Raw genomic sequence first — 20,863 nt, forward strand, 5'->3', positions numbered from 1 at the left:
ATTTCAAGACAGCGTTATCTTGAATTTAGCGAAGGGTGACGGGTGGTGTTCGCGTAGATGGGATATCATATGTAACGTATTGCCTCCTCTAGCAGCTGCTCTTCTTAAACCCATCTTACGAGTTGGATGTCCTTCCAACCTCTTCGGTGCCCGAAAAATTCTCATACGGCAGACTTTTTCGACCGGGGAAAGAGTTCCAGGGGTTCACCTCCTTTGGCCATCCTACAGACAGGTGACTGCTCGCACCAACCGGAGGGGGAGGGGTCGTGTTACTCTCTACACTGCACACAACCTGAGGGATTCCTGCACTTTCCATCTTTGACGAGAGGCAATAATAAAAAAAAAAAATAGCTCATACCACAGGAACAGTATAATGGAAAATTTTAGTGGTTTGAAATGGACTTTTTGAAACCGTGGCTTACCTTGAAACCAGTAACCGACCCTTGACTAATTATAATATAATAATTCTGAGTTGACATATTTGGCTTAAACTTGTTGGAAAAGTTGGTCAGGTTTCACTTAGTTTCAGTGCTACTTGATAGTGGCAACGATGGAGCAGAGTCTGTCCAGCTCTCTTACCTCCTCATCTATACGCTCTGCTCAAACAGATCAGGTTCCAAAACGTCAACATTCATGTTAACACAAGGACATTGTGCTCATCACGACGCAATTGCGTCATCATAGTTTCATTGCGTTCTGGAACTGTGACTCCACAAGTTTGTGTTGTGTCTATTAATCCAACATGGGATTTCTCCTTAATAAGACATTAAACGTTGTTGCGTTTTTCTTTTTTAGGTGTTCGGAGCAAATATTGCAGATATTTCAATACATTCATATTTAACGTGTTTCTGGGTGGAGGTTGCCTGTGATTTCTGTTCTCTTTTCGCAACGCCAAAGCTCTGAGCAGTTGTTGTTAAAAAATCTTTCCTGCTCCTTTCATACACATTATCTCTCATTTTAATTGACTTCGTAATTAAAGACAGACATTAAATCTAGCCCTGACGCTCCCGTTCTCTCACTTTCTTCACTCTGCCCATGTACTCACTAAAGCACTGCCCTTGAATCTCTTTGTATAAAGCACACATGGGCGTCGACAGTAGCCATGGGCATTTAAGACAAAATGACTGTTCAGATTTTTCAAGGTATTGCTTGAATAATATTCCACTATTTGGCCTTCTGCTCACACACACACACACACACACACACACACACACACACACACACACACACACACAAGGACATGTATACTACAAAACCTTTTATCTGCTGCATTCTTTATGTGCAGTGTACTAGGTAGTTACTAAACCTAAATCTAGTGGAAATAACTGTATCTTTGTCTCCTTAGCTGACAGTGGTGGGGAAAAAATCTTCACAGCTTCATGTTAAGAGACTTGAGTTCCCAATAAAATGTAATGTGATAAGAGTGGCTCTAAGTTCTAACTGTTTATCTCTCTCTCTCTCTCTCTCTCTCTCTCTCTCTCTCTCTCTCTCTTCCAGATCTGCTCGAGTGTGAATATTCACACCCTGCTGATATGTTTACAAGTGAGGGAAAGACAAGATACTGACCCCTTCTCTCACAAAAATATACTAGAAATTCCAGCAGCTGTTTTGGATTGTGACTGCCAAAGTGGAGATTAGAACAAACCTGAGACCCACTGCACAGAAGTCTGTGAGATTCCACAAACAAGGCCTCAGATATAGGGTGTGGATGAGAGAGGTGTGAAAAGTAGAGGACGAGTGTGTAAGTCAGCCTGGGACAGCTCTATTGAAATTCATGATTGCCCCCCCCAACCCCCACCTACCCCTTGGTGATGATTTATAAGCCTGAAACTCAGAGCAAGCCAAGGAATTAGGTCATGCTAGCCCATGAAAGAGCTCTTTTTGGACATTTTATTCTCGTCTTGTCTGTTTTGAGAGTATGACCCTGTGGTTGGTGTTACTGGGACAGACTGGTTACTGAAAGCCAATTCCACTATGTCCTGGAAAAGGAACTACTTTGCGTCAGGCAGCAGTGGGCTGCAGGGCATCTTTACCCCACGGACCATGACCTCCATCGCTCCAAGCAAAGGGCTCAGCAATGAGCCAGGACAGAACAGCTGCTTCCTCAACAGCGCTCTTCAGGTAATATACACTTATTTTCACACACAAGCTATTAGTCATGAGTGTCATAAATCCTGACAACATGAATTTCATGTTTTAGAAGCCAAGCACAAAGTCCCTAGGATTGGAAAAACAACACAAGACCCTATCTATGGTAGCATACTAACCTCCAAGTCTAAGTCCTTAAACCTAACCCCGACCCCAATCCCAACCCCCAATCTTAACCACCTAACCACGACAGTCCCTTAATCCCAACCCCAATACTAACCTCCAATTCCAGTTCTAACCCCAATACCAACCCTCAGTCCTAACATCCTAACCCCAACTGTGATCTCAACTCTATCCCTACCTGAAATCCTGATCCACATACACCCTAGTTATGGCTAATCGGTGTGCGTACACAGGAAAAATCTTGTGGCTTGCCACAGCATAATTGTGTTGTCTTTATATCTCTCTTGGTGAGCTTTATAAAAGCTAATGGAGAGGGTGTTTTCTTTTAGTGTATGGTGTGGCAGAGTAGAGACCTGACACACCCCTGAATGGGTGTAGGACAAGGATGTAGGACATTCCAAGCAGAGGAGTGGACTGAGAGTCACCAGAATCCTCATTCAGCAATCATATGACTCAAAAGTAAATGCTAAATAGGTTTATTTCACAACCATTTCATTTGATTTGGACTAATCTGAACATAATAAACCTAATTAAAGTCAGAGTAAGTACACTAGTCACTGCAAAATTGTATTTCTTCAGTTTCAAGGAATGGTCAGCACAGGTTTTCATTCCAGCCAATCAGGAACCACGCCTGATGCCACCAGTTTAATCAGTTTATCTTGGTCCTTGATCGACTCTCTGGTGTGGCTCCTGCTTGGTTGGAATGAAAAGCTGCAGCCACACCAGATTTTTTTCAAGTTAGATTGGACACTCCTAGATTAGTTGATTTAAAACAGTGTCTTAGATCTCTTCTAATACTACTGCATTTTAACCCAGACCTTGATCATGCCGTGGTCTAGTAAGTTACTACAGCAAGCACAGATGCATGACCTACCAACTGAAAATCTCAGTCGGTTATCTCACTGCTCCTTACTAAGTTGAGAGGAGAATATCATTTCAGGTTTAATAACCTGACTCTGCAAAGGTGTACAGTGTGACAAGATTTTCACCTATTCTAAAGCATCTGTTGCATAGGATTATTCCCCTCACTGTTTTTCAGTGTCTCCTACTAAATAACTAGCTGCTCTTAAAAAACAACAACAACAACAAATATAAATAAATAAATACAGTGGAAATTATTAATTTCTTTTTCTGTATTTCATTTATTATGATTTCCCTCCACTGTATTCCCTCTTATTTTGTTGTTGGCCAATTCCCATCCACCAGCCAGCTCTTCAGGTACTTTCACACATGCACAGCGATTTTATCACTGCAAATCGCCAATCGATGTACTATGAAGTCGGCAGTAGGCGTTCCTACTACTGGTTGCCATAGTAACATGGGTAGCTCGACTAGCATTCGACTTTTCACAACAAATCAGTTTTCTTGCCACTGAAATGAAACATTCTGGAGGGAGAGCGATCTTATATAAAATTCACCAGAGTATATATGCATCAAATCCTACGATGAAGGAAAAGCGGTGTGTGCTCTTTGCCATTGCGGTTATCTCTCTTCAGCAAAATAATAATAATGAAACACACTCACTTTTTTTGCATTCGAGCAAAATCCCGGTGTAGCTCCTATCTCAGTAAGTGAGCGTCACCATCATGGGGTCATTCACTATATATTCGAGACTGGAAGACCGGGAGCAGGACAACAGCCCTTCGGCCATCGTCGCTGTGTTTCCTTGGTGAAGCGTCCGGCTTGGTGCTGCTCGTTCCCCGGCGCCGAAGCAGCAGCAAGCTGGACACTTCACCCAAGATAGGAGCTACACTGGGATCTTACTTGATTGCAACAAAAAGTGAGTGTGTTTTCATTATTATTTAATTTCTTATTATTCCTACGCTAAGCTAATTGTCTACTGCCGCAATGGCGCTGTTTGTGCTAGCGAGCACGGGCGGCTACAGATCACGTGCGCTCTGCTGTCTTCACTCCCATTGGTAGTCGCACCAAGTCGCTGCAAATTTGGATAAAGTTAAACTTTTCTCAAATTTTGTAACGTCGCTGGACACGCCCACATCTAGTCGCTAATGGTCGCTGTTGCTCATATCGCTGGAAGTCGCCAGTCGCTGAGTCACTGTATGTGTCAATGCACCTTTCCCGATCACGACCATGAGTAACACATGCTTCCTCTGCAGCACATGTACCCAGGTGCACCATTTTGAACTGCTGCTCATGCAGCAACACAGGGCAGCATAGCACACTTGCAGGAAATTAGCTATCCGCCCTCTTCCATTTACACAAGCTCACAGACACCCACACTTGGTTAATGTTGATGTGACACGGGAGATTTATTTAAGCCAATTTTGCTCACTTGGACTCCCAGCCACTGATGACTGTGGCATTGTCTGCATTAAAACTCTCGATCTATGGTTGATGGGGCAAATATTTTTCTGTTGTACCGCTCGAGAATGAATTTTTTTAAATAAAAAAAAAACTAATACAGTCAGTTAGTCTGTTAGAATGTTTTCTAAAAATAAAGAAAATATTCGTTTCCCCATGTGCCAGGTTTAGATTCCATTAGGACTGTGATTATGATTATGAAATGGATGCGTTTGAAGGTGAAAATCTTTGTTCCAGTGTCACTTAATGTATGAAAAGGCGCCTATCAATAGGGGTTTCCATGCGGAAGTTGTTTGGTGTTCTCGTATAAACAGGCAATTTTCACCTTGACGTTCACGTTTCATGCAATATGAACATTTTAAATGTTGAAGTAACAAATTCAGTTCGATTTCTTTAAAGCTATTTGTCATGCCTAGATTCTACAGATATATACTGTGTCAGTCTCTGTGAAGTTTAGGCTTATATTACTGAGCTGCACCAGGAACATTATAATAATCGGTCTCTGGCTGAGCTGATTCCAGCATTTGAAGCCAGGTGATTACGAGGCAACCCAGTAGTGTTTATCTACCCGAAAATAGTGTTTTCCGTACTTTTTAATTTCCCCCATTCCTCTCCCACCCAGCTTGAATCGTTGCAGAATGCACAGACGCAAGTACAAAATAAAAATCCAGTGTTTATCAGTAAAAGCTGATGTTGCATTATTCCTAATCAGTATTTGTTAACATGAAAGCATGCCAAGGTTAAGCTGTAGACATCACATCATGATTCACACTAGGCTAAACCTAGATGTGTTTATGAGTTGCATATTTACATAGAGGAAGGATTAGCATTTTTGTCGAGCATGTGTAAATCCATCAGTAAAATGTCTTGAGGCGAAGGAGCTATCTTTCTTTATAATGCTTATTATGATGGTGCCGGATTAAGACGTTTGCTTCTTGCTCACATGAGCAACACTACACACAGCTCACCTGCTTTTTCATGCTTAGTGATGATTCAAGCCTGTGTGCAATAGACCCCACAAACAGCTGTCATGCACACGCTGGCCTGGACCACAATTACCCTGCACACAACCTGTCATTAGGTAACCCTCTATTTTTAGGTAGCTAAAAATTACTATATAACCAGCTATATGGATTTAAAGCTGCTTAGCCAGATAATAATACCTCCGAAGCTACAAATTAGTGTCAGTTATGAGCTGGAAGAGGAGGAGGAGGAGGAGGCTGAGCCACTCTGTTGTATTGTCTGCTACTATGAGGCATGACAATATGTCGAGACAGCAAATCGAGAGCCCGGGGGCGAAAACAGTAATTTCTTTGTCTGGAATTAAATGCATTGCTTTAATGAGTTTTTATTAATATACTCTTTGAGGATCGTATTTCTGCCTGCACTGGTCCCTGGGTGATTAAGTACAGCTTCAGACCCATGAAAAGTGTTCATGCTGCGAGGAGAAGCCCTAATCAGGAATTGGTAGAGTGGTATGAGGCAGGCGCTGCAGGACTAGCTTAGTGTTTTAAAGCCTCGTTTTTAATAAATGGCTTTGGGAAACCTAGTCTGAAATGAACACTGATCCCCCCCCCACCCCCCCACAGCTCTGGTCAAATGCTATTAATTTATATTACTGTTAGTTAAATTAGTTTTTAAATTACTTATGCTAATCTGGCAATTGCTGAGTTTGAAACTTCATAAAAGTATAAAATATATAAAAATTCAATGAAAAGGATTATTTAATCCTTCTTTCTTTGTTTCTGCCTTCCTTTATTCCCTTTCTTTCTTTCTTTCTTTCTTTCTTTCTTTCTTTCTTTGTTTCTGCCCTCATTTATTCCTTTAACTTTCTTTCTTTCTGTTTTATTAAATCTTTGTTTTTCAGTCATTCTGCCCACCTTCTTTATTCCTTTAACTGCCTTTTTTTTTTTTTTTTTACGCCTTCATCCAAAGCGACTTACAAATGAGGAAATACAAGCAAAGCGATATATCAAGCGGAGAACAATACAAGTCGTGCTACCGTGCAAGATTTATAATTGAGTTCTTTCATTCATTCATTCAATCATTCATTCATTCATTCATTCATTCAATGCACATACCTCTATTTGGTGTTAAGTCAAAATAGCTTTTTCTGACCTGACTCACTTTAGAATCATCGGTTTACTAAACCCTGTCTGCAGATGAACATCAGTGTCCTCATTAATGCCTTTGTAGCCTAAGAAGAGGTTATTCAGCCCCCTGAGAGCTGTACAGTGTGTTCAGTACACTTCATACCTATGACCTAACCTAGTCCATAGTCATCCAAACTGAGTTTATTACAGATGTGTGATTGGAATGATAGGAGAGAGGAGAAGGAGAGCAGTGCTCAGTATCTTATCACAGTGAGCTATAATTTACTGATCCCTCAAGCCAGTCCATCTTGGATTGATGATTAATGCATTGACGATGAGAAGTCTGTTATCCTCAGCAGGACATGTATTCTGCATTCAGTCTACTTTTATATTACTTCTTTACTTACCTAAAGTACACAGTGCTTATTTGCACTTGGGTAAGAATCTGTGGAGGCGCACTATTAAAGGCTCAGACATTCTATTTTATTTATTTATTTATTTCTGGTTCATAAGAAAACAAATATGAATTACCCCCCCCCCCCCCCCCCCCCCCCCTTAGAGTCGCATGGCACACTGACTCCCACAGGATTCTTTCTTTTGTGTCATGTGGGTGATTCAGTACTTTCAGAAGCTATTTTCCACAAAGATCACCACTGTGAAAATGGCTCTTTGGAACGGACGTCATGACTAAATGAATTTAATTTTCCCCACAAATGAGACCTGATTGGCACGAACATCATTATCCAGTTCAGAAATGAATGGGAAAATGCCTTTAATTTCCAACCTGCAGATGAGCCGATTTCAAGTCAAGGACACATCACGATGGAAAAGAAAGGAAGGGCCTGGGTGAGAGAAGGGACAGTGTTGTGTCTAGGCTTCTCATATTTACAAACAGTCTTATTTCCCCCCACCCCCGCTGAGTCAGTGATGCACTGTGGCGCACTGGAGAGCTGGATATGTAATCAGCATTTTCCTGTTCTTTTGAGAGAAGACCAGAAAGAGGGGTGGAATGTTTTTTGTATAATGTCAATGCATTTGCCTTGTATAGCTTGTCGTAAAGAGCATAAGGCAGAAGTCAGGCCGTGGCCACTGATTCCACCTGTTTAATCAAAACTCTCTATCGTCAATCCTCTATCAGGTGTAGCAGCGAATAGGCTGAAATTAAAGTCTGCAGGTCCTTTAACATTGGTAACATTGCAGCCCTCTGGCCTGTGGCTTTTTGGCTACGGAGCAGTTTTTCTCGCAATCTTTCGTTCTTTTGTTGCTTAGTTATTTAGGTATTCATTTAGCAGTCTGTATAGAGTTTCAGAGTCTGTTTTATTTTGCGATTGTTGTGGGCAAAACTGCTTGATATCCCTGCGGCTTTTTTCAAACTTTGCGATGCAATTTGCGAAGTTCTAAGTGCAGAAAGCTGCTTGAATTGGAAAAATTGCATCACTTTCACAGTGGTGATTGTTGGTAAATGAGACCCTTTATCTGTACTCGTGTACGGCGCACGTGACTCGAAGAGGTCTTTGACTGAATGCCTGTTGTGATGACGTCACATGACGCCCAAATCTGTGGAACATTTTGAAAAATTGCAAGCTCCTCCAAATATCGCAGAGTTTTTGCTTGATTTTGCGTTCATTCCTGCGAACGCAAAATGGCGATATCCTGGAGGGACTGATGTGTAGTTAGTTACTTATTTTGTTCTTTCTTTTTTTTGTTCTTTTTCTTAACTATGTTCTTTTGTTGACTCTTGTTTGTTCTTTTTGTTTTCTTTCTGTGTTGTTCTTTTAGTTTTGTCGTTCGTTCTTTCTTTCACATTAAAAACAGTTTTGACCTTGTTCGACCCCCAGACAAGGTCAAAATGGTCACATATTCCTATTATTGTAGGGACTTTTGGACACCAGAAAGAGATGACCTGGGCATGCACACACACATGCGAGTTCTCTCTCTGTCTCTCTCACACAATCACACAATCATACAGCCCCCTCAGGAAGCAGATGTAGTTAGAGGAAAAAAATTAGCTAATGGCAGTGACCAGACTGTAGCTATTCCTTCCTCTTTCCTTCTCTCCCTCTATCTCTCTTCCTGTTCCTGTCCTCGCTATCTCATGCATGTAATATGCACCACAATGGTGTCATTTTCTCCGCAGTGTTCCACAATCTCAGCACCGTCTGATGTGCAAGATTCGCACAGCACTTCTCAGTCTTTTAGTCGAGTCTTCGACCCATTGTAATCATTTGAAATCCTGAGTTCCTGAGGAATCAGTCTTTATTCCTTGAATATGTAGTTGCAGCGATTCAGTTGGTTGATTGGAATGAATCTTGTCCATGGACTAAATCTGGTGTAATAACCTAAAGTGATTTGTATATCAGAATTTTCAGCTGCTTTAAAATGCCTGATGTTAAGCTCTGTAGTTGTGCAGCAACGCTCCCCTGCAGAGCTGGAGCTGGTCTGAGAAAGATGGGTCAGTCTGGCACCGCAGTAATGAACAGCTGAGGCTGAGCTCACTGTGCTATCAGCTGTCATCAGCGTACCGTTACTCTTCATTGCTTGTGCCGTATGATTACGGAACCACAGTGGACTGATGTTGGCTATATTCCCCTGCTGTTGCTGTTGATGTGGAGTTTTCATCTTTCTCAGTGCTTGATTAGACTGCTCTGTAAGCTCTTTGGCTTCAATAACAACCTTCAAAGTTTAAATCAGTCTCCCATGAATTTATCCTGTAGATAATGAGGTAGATACATATGCTAGTTGCATAATATACTTTTTTTTTTTTTAGTGTGCCAGAATATGTAATTAGCTGTTTTCTTGGCAGTGGAGGCTGTTTTTGTTTTATGAGCAGAAAGATTAAGTCTGGTTTTGAACAAAACAAACAAAAAAAAGGAACAAATGTCTATTTTGATGAAGAGATATCATATGGTGCTATTTTTTTTGCTTATTGAAATAATGGTGCAGTGATATTTACATTCAGCGTGTCTGTTTTTGGTTGTTGTTGGGGGGGGTGTCGCAGTGCTTTAGTGTGGTTAGCACGCTTACCTCACACCTCTGGGGTTAGGGGTTCAAATCCTGCCGCCGACCTGAGTGCGCAGAGCTTGCGTGCCCTCCAAGTGCCTCAGGGGTTTCCTCCGGGCAGTCTGCCTTCCTCCCCCAGTCTATAGTAGGCTGATTGGCATTTCCAGATTGTCTGTAGTGTGTGAATGCGTGTGCAAATGTGCCCTGTGATGGGTTGGCACCCCATCCAGGGTGTCCTCCATTGTGCCCAGAGTCCCCTGGGATTAGCTCCAGGCTCCCCCGTGACCCTGCGTAGAATAAGCGGTACAGAAAATGGATGGATGTCTGTGTTGATCTGTTAATCAGATTTGGTAGTTGTTCTTGAACTTGACGTAAAGTCACTACAAAAACGTGGCTCTTAATGTAGAGATTTGACACAGGCGTCCCTTTTTGCATTTGTTACTGCCTCTTCAAAATGAAGTGAAGTGTGGGGCTTATGGAAAAGGGTGGAACTTTACATCACGTATCATTTTCTAATGTTTATAAGACCGTTATCTGAGAATCCTGCCCTGCTGTGGTCAAAATGGCATTCGGACCGGAATTGCGATTTTTTTTTGTTTTGTTTTGTTTTATGTCAACAAATTTTCTGATCTGCCTCGTCAAGCTTTTAATCTTCATCCTGAAAATATGATCCTTCCCGAGGACATGAGCCGTCTTTGCTTGCGATGCCACTAAATTTGGCACATTATGTGAATCTCAACTCACAACCAGAGAACTCTTTTTACAATGTGCAATTTTCATTTGTAACAACAGAACCATACGGAAAATGTACAGTGATCCATATGCTTAAATGGTTGCGTATGATTATTGTTTAGGACCAGGTAGATACATGTAGTATGTTATGGTTTGGGATTAGATAGGAAGTGATTTGGAAAACCCACTGTAAGATATAGTAGTATTTTATTTATACCTCCCTAGTTCCGAGAGAACCCAACAGAGAGAGATGGTTGTTCTCGCTTTAAAATTTTTTTTTTTTTAAAAATCACTTGTCCTTTATGGATTTATGACGTTTTGTGAGTCATGCCATTTAAGGAAAAAAAAAAAACATTCTCTCAGGAGCTGTTCATTAAATAAAATCGGACACAGCAAACTTTGCGTCACTGTGACAGTTTTCTGGATTAGTGACACATTCTTACTTACTATTTGAACTCTGAATATATTTTCTGTCTCAGATTTGACTGATACGCAACAGAGAAAGGGCATTACATTTGTTTTTTAATTAGCAAATACTCCTATCCAAAGGCTAAAGATGTAATGAAGTGTTGAGGGTCTTGCTCATGGGTCCAACAATGGTTGTTTCATATAGCAGGGATTTGAACTCTCGTCCTGTTGGTCACTATATAGAACTGCAAATGCTGAGCCGCTGTTGTATTGAGCATCAAGTGAGCTAAGAATAAAGAAAATGACCATTTTGTGCTGTTGCACAAGCTGCATACACACACTGCCGTACATCAGGTTAGAGCCTAGAGCCTTTTCTGCTTGGACAGATGTCTACTGTGTGTGTGTGGAGGACGGACCTGACCAGCAGGAAGATGCCGGGGCAGAACATGTTCTGCTGCCACTCCACATCTTGCCTCATATAGAGAACCGCTGCCTTTCCCCTCGCTTTCACTGCTTCCTTCTTTAATTTCATGTCAACCTGTCCGTGTCATTTTTCCATCTCGTTTTTATATCCACACTGAACCTGGCATCCTGTCCTGCAGGTATTATTAAGTGCATAAGACAGCTGACATCTGATAGGTGAAGCATCTTTACTTGTCCTATTGGAGGATCTGGAGCAGAGTATCTGTGTGTTCGGCATAGGCAGAGGTTTTTGTCGTTTCTTAGTCGTTCTTCTGGATTCAGGAGCGCTGTCTTCCAGCAGGTATAGAGCTCTGTGTGTGGAGCTAGACTTTTGCTGACTGTAATAGAAATCTTGTTTTTAATAACTTGTCAGATCTTTTTGGGGGGAAAGGGCGGAAAGACGCTGCAGCACGGGTTTCCGCAGCGTGTTGAATATTTGATAGCTGAACGTGCTCCGAAATTCAACAGGACAGTAGATTAAATGATGGACGACTTAACAGTCGTCCAGAGTCTCTGAAGAGCTTCATGAAACACCTTTGTTTCGATTACTGCTCTGATGAGTGAAAATGTTGTAGTTCACGTCATGTTTCTTTGTTTTATTCCGCCTTTACAGGTCCTCTGGCACCTGGATATTTTCCGCAGAAGCTTCCGGCAGCTAACCACACACAAGTGCATGGAGGACTCTTGCATCTTCTGCGCTCTCAAGGTAAAGGCTCGCTTAATCGTGTATTCTTTCCAGTGTTTGTAATCAGTATTGACATTTGGTTCATATTCCTGTGTGTTTCTTTCCTGCCGGGTTTCTGTTCTCAGAGCGGACAAGTGGATATTTGAGATCTGATCGATATTATGTGGGAAGGAAAATGTATTTTGAATTGATTTGAGGCTGTAGGGTTAGCTTTACGCCCAGGTTTAGTTTTTCTTAAGCAGAAAACCAGTGCTGTGTCTTATTTATTTATTTATTTATTTATCTATTTATTTATTTATTTATTTATATTTATTTTTTTACACGTATTACTTATAAGATACACGTAGCAAGCGAGGATGAATAAATTGGACCCTTTCTTTGCTCCTGTCAGCATCATCTCCTGCTCGTTATGTCTTGTATGGGTCTGCAGTCTCTCTGCGTTTAATCATGTACTGTCTAATGCTTTCTATCAAACATTCTGTATTCTATATTTATTTATTATTTAATAAATATGTTTTAAGCACTCTGGCCTCTTTATAAAGAAGAAGGTGTTCTTTTATCGACATACTGAAGAAAGATCTTGTTTACTTTCAGTCTAAAAAAAAAAAATTTATATTATTACTCGCATATTCATTTTCATAAATATGGACATGTACAACCCCAATTCCAGAAAAGTTGGGACGCTGTGTTAAATGTAAATAAAAACAGAATGCAATGATTTGCAAATCTCATAAACCCATATGTTATGCACAATAGAACATAGAAAACATCAAATGTTTAAACTGAGGAAATGTACCATTTTAAGGAAAGGAAAAAAAAAGAGGTAATTTTGAATTTCATGGCCGCAACACATCTTTAAAAACAAATGGCGGGGGTTGTATTGGGGTTGTAGTTGCACATGTCCTCAGTGTAAAGTGTTAATTAAATGTTATGTTTTAGTTTAGCAAGCGAGCAAAAGACCAAAACACATGCATTAGAAAGTTAGCCTAATGTGAACTAGCTTTCTAACAGACTTGGATGTGGAGTTTAATTATGCAATACAGTAGCTTAGCGAATCATAATCAGCTTGTTAGAGAACTTTGCTGCTGGTATAACTTGCACAGTAAAATAGTTTATCTTGGAGTAGCTAGTTAACTTGTTACTTAAGCAAAATCGCACGAGGGATGAGTGCGGTTCTACTGAATGTCGGTATACTGATTCGGCCGTAGACGTGAGCCTGCAGGACGAGTGCTGTGGGCCGTCACAACCGTGCTGATATTCAGTAAGTAATGCAAATAAGTGACATTTCAGACACAGTATGGTCAAGTGTTCTGTTTATTTATGCTCTGCAAGCAGAAATAGAAGTCACACTCAGTTTAATCTGTACATTCCCGTTAAAGGTGTTTTCAGGATAATTGACTTCCCTTCTTCCTTTTCGTCTTCACATTTGACGAGCTTTCATTTTTTAAGTCAAAACTTATATTCCTGAAAAGTTTTGTTGGCCATGTCCAGTGATGGTGTCGCTAACACTACTGTAGTAACTAGGAACTAGGAAATTTACATGGCGAGCACAGTGATGCACACGGTGAAACGCCCCAGTGCGGTTATAGGAAATGCAGGCACTCTGGGAACGCAGTTCAACCAATCAGATTAGAGTTGTATCTAACTGTTGTCTAATTGATGTTAGTTAGCTGCTTCTGTACAGATCCAGTTATTATTTTATAAGCTAACTAGTTAGTTGGCACTTTTAGTTGAACCGTTATAACAGCCCCAGCACTGCCAAGCTACCACTGTTGGGCCCTTAACCCTCTCTGCTCCAGAGGGGCTGTATCATGGCTGACACTGCGGTCTGACCCCCACCTCCTAACATGCTGGGATATGTGAAGAAAAATGAATTTCACTGTGCTGTAATGTATATGTGACCAATAAAGACTAATTATTATTATTATTATTATTATTATTAGTAGTAGTAGTAGTAGTAGTAGTAGTGTTTATTTATTTATTTATTTATTTATTTATTTATTTATTATTATGATTATTATTATTATATTGTGTAAATGAATCCAGCTTCTTCATGCTAAGTGGAACACTAGACTAGTGTGACATGATCAAGAGCCCTACTCTTGTTGATGCTTGTGATCTTCACGCCGCAATATCAGGGCCCATGAGACCTAAAACCTATCTGTATACTTTTGGTCAAAAGTCCCTTATCACAGGCCATCTCGCTAGGAGTATTCTTATTTAAAAATTATTCAATCGGTCCGTAAAAGTTGTCGAGGTGTGTATACCGTGAAGAACGCTGTATCTTGGTGACTTGGGGTTCCTTTTCATTAATAAGCACCGTATATAACCGTCATGCACTGATTACAGAACGTCCTGGCTAAGATGTGTTTTTTTTTTTTTTTTTTTTAAACCATTACGTGTACATGTGAAATGTTATGCAGTGTGTTGTACAAGGCTAATTATGACTGCTGCCATGGCTACACACTGAATCAGGCCGACTGGTAATGTCCAAAGACAGATGGAAGGAAAGAGAAAAAGCCAAAAGAGACGTAGATAAAAAGTCAAATGGAGAGAGAGAGGGGGAGGGAGAGGAAGAGAGAAGAAGAGAGCTACAAACATGGTCACGTGTTCACTCGGCATGCCCAGGCGTCGAATACAGGTTTACATATCCAACTGTGATTCAGCAGGTAAAACTTGGCAGTGGGCAGTGTTGTTTTTATCTCACTGTGCTGAGGAACAGAGTGAGGACAGATTAATCTCTTAGTGACTTGGCAGTCTTTATTCTCCACTCATCTGTTCTGCATTTGTCGATATATGTTGTTCTTTTTTTTTTTTTTTCTTTCTTCCAGAAAGTCTTTAACTACCTAGACCAGTAGTTTTATAAAACTACACATGAATGCACATATATTTGTTCTAGATGTTCTATTATTTTTCTCTGATGAGTATTATTGTGTTGTTGCAGAGCATCTTTGTGCAGTTCCAGTACAGCACGGAAAAGGTGTTGCCCTCTGACGCGCTGCGTACGGCTCTGGCCAAGACCTTTCAGGATGAGCAGCGCTTCCAGCTGGGCATCATGGACGACGCTGCTGAGTGCTTTGTAAGTGCTTGGAAGATATTCGGGAGTAGGTTACCGGTGAATACTCGAGCCGTATACATCAATTAAACAGGTTGATAAGAAATTTAAGTGACTTTTCCTATCAACCATGTTCTTTAACAGGCACAAATACTCGCTTTCTGAATCAGCGTAGTCTAAAGAGTGCAGGGATTAACCTGACCTTTTTCTATCGCATCCATTTCAGAGAAGTCAATTTTGGAAAGGACATATTTGTAAAAAGTGTGTGAGCGTGGGGTAAGGTTATAGTAATGTGGCTTTCATATAACTTGTGGGTGATTTAGCTCTGCACATTCAAACAGATTATCTCCAGAGTGATGCACAGCACAGATGTGAATTTCCACTGCACTGAGCTCAGCAATGAGGAAAAGTGTGAAACTGAAAGGTCCATGTACAGGGTCATGTAAAGTTCAGTTTTTTTTTTAATCCTGGAATGCTCTCGAGAGCATTTGAGTGTCGGTTTTGTTGCTAATATGTCCTTACAGCTGAAGAGCACAGCTGAAGCAATAGAAACAGTAATACTACATGGACAGTGGGGCTTGAAAGTTTGTGAACTCTTTAGAATTTTCTCTTTGTGTAATTTTAGGACTTGTGAGAAAGATCATGTTTGTGCAGAAATATAGGAAACTTTAAAGGGTTCACAAACTTTCAAGCACCACTCTATAGTGTGTACATGTACACTCTACAGCCAAACGTTTGTGGACACCTGACGATCATGCCCATATGCTGCTCTTGCCGAAACAGTTACCCCAGTTTTGGAAGCACACAATTGTATAGGATGTCTGTCTTTGTATGCTGTAGCATTACGATTTCCCTTCACTGGAACTAAATGGCCCAAACATGTTCCAGCATGACGATGCCCCTGTGCACAAAACCATGTCCATGGTTTGCCAAGGTTGGAGTGGAAAATCTCAAGCCTTGACCTCAAATCCACTGAAAACCTTTGGGATCAACTAGAACGCTGACTGCACCCCAGGCCTTCTCACACGAAATGTCTTGTGCTCTTGTGGCTGAAATCCTCATATCCATGCTCCAAAATCAAGCTTAAGTCTCTCCAGAAGAGTGGAGGTTATTATTACAGTAAAGGGGGGGACTAAATCTGGAATGGGATGTGATAGACTACGTTTACATGGACAACGGTAAACCAATTATTGACCTTACTCTGAGTAAGACAGTATTGTGATTAAGGTGTTGACATGAGTCGCTTTTAGAATACTCCTCTCATGTTCCCGTTTTACGTGTTCTAGAACAGACATCGGTTAACGGCACACGTCATTACATCCCCACGTCACGCCGTCGGACGTTCCCTCCAGAACTTCACCGTATATAGTTTTGGGTGTTTCATTTTTAACTTCACGAAAGCTTCAAGTGCCGTTAATTATCTGTCATGCTATCCATGCAAATAGACAACTGGTTGAAACCACAGGCTGTGTCCGAAACCACATACTTGCCTACTATATAGTACATGTATTTCTCCTACTATATAGCAGGTAAGTACGCGGTTTCGGACGCAGCCGTGCTCTATCGTTTGCCGTCAAACGTTTGAGCACTGCCGTGTGTACGTGTCCTGTTGCAAAATGCGGTGGAAACTCCCATGCAATGTTAATAGTGTGATTAAGGTGTGTACATGTCTGTAACGCACTTCGATAATGTGACTAAAACAGGAATACTCCACGTTTTAATACAATTTGTGTTTAGTTCGAGTATGACATTAGCCGGATAAAGGTAATCAATAATCACTGTTTACATGATAGTTTCTTAATCAGAGTATCGTCTTAATCGGGTTAATATCGGAATATTGTTGTCCATGTAAACGTACTGATAGTCAGGTGTCTACTTTCAGCTGTCACTTTTGGCCATATAGGTGATGAATTTAACCAGGCAGATTCTAAATGTTATGCAATGATTTCAAGGTTATAAGAAATGAATTCACACCAACCAGCCAATCAGAAAGGAGTATTTTCAATGTCCATGTATAAGTAAGGAGTAAAGCATGATGGGCTGTGCTGTTCTAGGGAAAGAATCAACGACGCTTTGGTGTGATGTTGCCCGACGCAAAGCAGATTTCCTGTTACCATCTAGAAGTTGATTATTTTCATAAAACCGAACATCCAGTAGTGTTTTATCCTACTTATACCACAGCAGTTTGCCAACAGTGCTAACAATTTTTATTTAGTAAAAGGTGACACACATTTTATCCATTTATCGTGACATTTAATGATGTGGAAGCTCCAGAAAACACGTTGGTTCCTGTTATTACTTCCATTACAGCACTTAACGTTTGTTCTACCCCCCGAGAAGGTTTTGATTCTAAGAATTTTTAAACTTTAATCAGTTAGAGTGCAATAAACCTTTCTACAATAATTCTGCAAGAGGCATCCTAATTGGGTCCTTTCTTTCAGCCTCTTCACTTTCTTTGTCTCTTCACCACTTCCTTTAATCTCAACCCCATCAATTTATTACATGCACTTGTGTGCAAATTTGAAGTGTGACTTTCTCTGGCAAGTGGAAGTAATCCTGAAGACGTGTGCGCTCTGACACCGCAGCGCTGCTCTCTGTTTATTTTGGCTAGCATTTATTCGCGCCTTGGATCTGTCAAGGCGAGCAGAAGGAAAGGTCATGTTTGATCACTTGTCACCTCTCCATTCTCTCCATTCTTTCCATTGAATTAGAGATACAGCTATATGCTGCATTTTCTCCTAGTGAGCAGAGAGAGCCATGGGGTGTGGGATACGCTGCGCATCCGAAGCAGCTGAACCCTGCTAGCTGTAAGGCAGCCTTTCCCCAGCGATATTGCTCTCTGATCAGTGTACTCATGCATAATGGGATTGAAGCAGCAGCTTAGTGAACTTTCTTCTTCCTGTGAAGACAAACGCATCCTCATGCCCTTCCACCAGCTCCTATGTGCCAAAGCAGAAAGAGCTGAGGGAGCAGTTAAACCAAAATCCCCATGACTGCTAGGATCAATATGCATAAGGCACTAAGGACAAAGTGTCTTCACTTCTTAGCTCATCTTTAAGTGCATGACCTGTAGTTTCTTCATTTACTTAAACAGCTTCTGGACTTCTTCAGATTGTTTATACCTATTTGTATCCGCTAGACAGAAGAAGAGTCTGCTTTGTTCGAAGTAAATTGCTCTTGTAACGAAACCAGAAGTTTTGGCTGTTTTTATAATAAAAATATGGTATCATGTAACTAAGCTAACGTTTTCTAGTCAACATGGATCAAAATACTGATCTTGATTTAACCAACTTTACTCAAACATTGAGACACACTGCAAGTTTGAATAAGTATGAAATTAATTGAATGTCAAGGGTTTGTCAATTTTCACTAACAAACTTCCTCCCATGATTTTAGTGTTCGTTACCTCAAAAACTAGCCTTGTAGCTAGCTTGGATAATGTTAGATATCTTTGTTTCGTTAATCTTAGGTAGCTAGCTAGCTCAGCAATTGTTTACATAATTACATAATGAACATTAACCACTAACCAGATACACCATTAACCAGATTTTGTTATAGTTATTTAACTAGCATTTAACTGAATCACCACTGATGTATTGATCATCACTGAATTGTTTCCAACCTCCATTTTTCTCTGTTCAAACTTTTAACTTTCTCACCTTTGTTTTACCTCTCTCACTTTTCTTTCACACATCCGTCCAGCCTTGGGCTTCTGCCCACCCACCCATGGGACTTAGTCAGTTGGACTGCAGCTAGATGCCACTTCATGAACCCTGTGTTTTCCCTCTCACACTCGCATCATATTCTGGGATAATAATGGAAGTTATAAAACACCAAGTGTTTGATAATACTCTGATAATGCATCTTAAATGGAGACTCATGGGGCGTTCAGTGAAGGTGCACACAGTCCCAGAGACACACAAAGCACCTTTAGTCCCAAAATGACTTACTCACTGTCTTCCTCTCTGCCTCTCTCAGGAGAACATCCTCATGCGTATCCACTTTCACATCGCTGATGAGAGCAAGGAGGACATCTGTACGGCCAAACACTGCATTCCACACCAGAAGTTTGCCATGACGCTCTTCGAGCAGGTGAAGCTCCTACTCCTACTTTGTTTGGGGACAATTAGTTCTCAGATTTAGTTCTATATTTACTTTCCTAGAAACACATTTTCATATTTAGTGTCCTTCTCTTTCTCTCTCCGGCACTTTAAAGCCAGTGATATGCTCCATCAAGTGTTAACCACACTTTACACTCATTATATTTACTGTCCTCTCCTCATCTCTAGTGTGTGTGTGGGAGTTGTGGAGCATCATCAGATCCTCTGCCCTTCATTCAGATGGTACATTACATCTCCACCACCTCTCTGTGGTGAGTACTGCAGCCCTGTGCTGGGGCCAGAAGAGAATATGGGCTTTCAATTTGCTGCGAAAGGATGAACGCAGTTAGCATTTAGAAGAAGCAGCCTTTATTTGTCATGTATACATCATGTAGCACAGTGAAATACATTTCTTTGCATATCCCAGCTTGTTAGGAAGTTGAAGTGAGAGTGCAGGGTCAGCCATCATACAGCGCCTCTGGAGCAGATAGGGGTAAGAGCCTTACTCAAGGGCCCAACAGTGGCAGCTTGGCGGTGCTGGGGCTTGAACCCCTGACCTTCTGACCAGTAACCCAGAGCTACCACTGCCCCTCCAGAGCAAATCGGTGATCAGTCACATCAACCAGCATCACTGCAGTTTTCAGCAAAGCGAAAAGCGTTAATTGATCAAGTCAAATGGCTTTATCGTCATTTCAACTATATACAGCTGGTACAGTACACAGTGAAACGAAACAAGGTTCCTCGAGGACCACGGTGCTACGTAAAACAGAACAGAACTGCATGAGACTACACAGAACTAAATAAGACCTACACACTACCACATAAAGTGCACGTGTGCAAACAGCACAAGACAGTAAAGTAATTCCTTTTTTTTTTAATGAAGGAAAAAAAAACGCTTTTACCAGCAGTTTTCATCAAATTAAGACATTACGTGTGAATGCAGCCTAACTTTGTTTAGCTATCAAGCCACTTTAGTCCGGTCGATGTAAGTTAGCATGGTTAGCGATTTGTTTAGTTGTTAAATAGGCTACATTAGTTATATCTTTTCACTATCTGCTATTGCTGTTGTTAACATCCATAAGAATGACTTCCTAACACGAAATTTTATACTTCATTTATTCTTTGTTGAGGCTTACCTTATCGATGGCTTGCAGCTTGCTTTTCCTAGTCGATGGATGTAACTACCATCCCGAGGTGACGGTACAGAGAAATATCCCATCAGCTGTTTGATTAGCTAAGCGATGAGCTTCTGTCGCACACCAATCGCACAAACGAACATCCAAACACTGATCGTTGATTGGCAGTTCATTCCTGTTGCCAGATTGCCACGTCTCGGTTTTTTTCTCAGCACATAGAACGCAGTCACCTAAATGCCTTTTTACTTTCATTCAGCTTAAAGCGCTCCACAAAAACACTTACGTGCTGCGCTTAAGCATTTCTATTGTTGGGAAAACCCTGGTAGTGCAAAAAGATATGATAATAAAAATGCTGTGAATGTAAACATTACTCATTATGTCCTAATATTCAACAGATAAGCTAATACTGTATATGGACATAGCAGTTATTGATGTAGCAGCCAGGTAGAAAGTGTATTAGTAACTCCACACCACAGATGTGTGTTTATTTGGGCTAATGGCTGGTACCATCGTTTAGTGGCACAAGTGTGTGTTTTAGTGAAAGAGGCCATGTGTGGGACAGGTAGGTGTGTCTTAGTCGAACAGATTGACGTGCCTTA

At 40.9% G+C, this 20,863-nt stretch overlaps 1 protein-coding gene across 4 annotated transcripts in view; it reads left to right on the plus strand.

Moving 5' to 3' along the window:
- The window catches only part of usp54a (ubiquitin specific peptidase 54a), a 60,000-nt gene that overhangs the window by 16,178 nt on the left and 22,959 nt on the right, over positions 1-20,863 (plus strand). For all 4 annotated transcript variants that reach the window (XM_053679813.1, XM_053679814.1, XM_017464476.3 and 1 more), the window contains exons 2-6: positions 1,498-2,121; positions 11,902-11,994; positions 14,918-15,052; positions 19,007-19,120; positions 19,318-19,400. In XM_053679813.1, the coding sequence (XP_053535788.1) occupies positions 1,975-2,121; positions 11,902-11,994; positions 14,918-15,052; positions 19,007-19,120; positions 19,318-19,400 (572 nt within the window). In that variant the 5' untranslated portion in view covers positions 1,498-1,974. The remainder of the gene's footprint in view (positions 1-1,497; positions 2,122-11,901; positions 11,995-14,917; positions 15,053-19,006; positions 19,121-19,317; positions 19,401-20,863) is intronic.

The sequence above is a fragment of the Ictalurus punctatus genome, chromosome 3 (assembly GCF_001660625.3).
Source record: "Ictalurus punctatus breed USDA103 chromosome 3, Coco_2.0, whole genome shotgun sequence".
Lineage (NCBI taxonomy): Eukaryota > Metazoa > Chordata > Actinopteri > Siluriformes > Ictaluridae > Ictalurus > Ictalurus punctatus.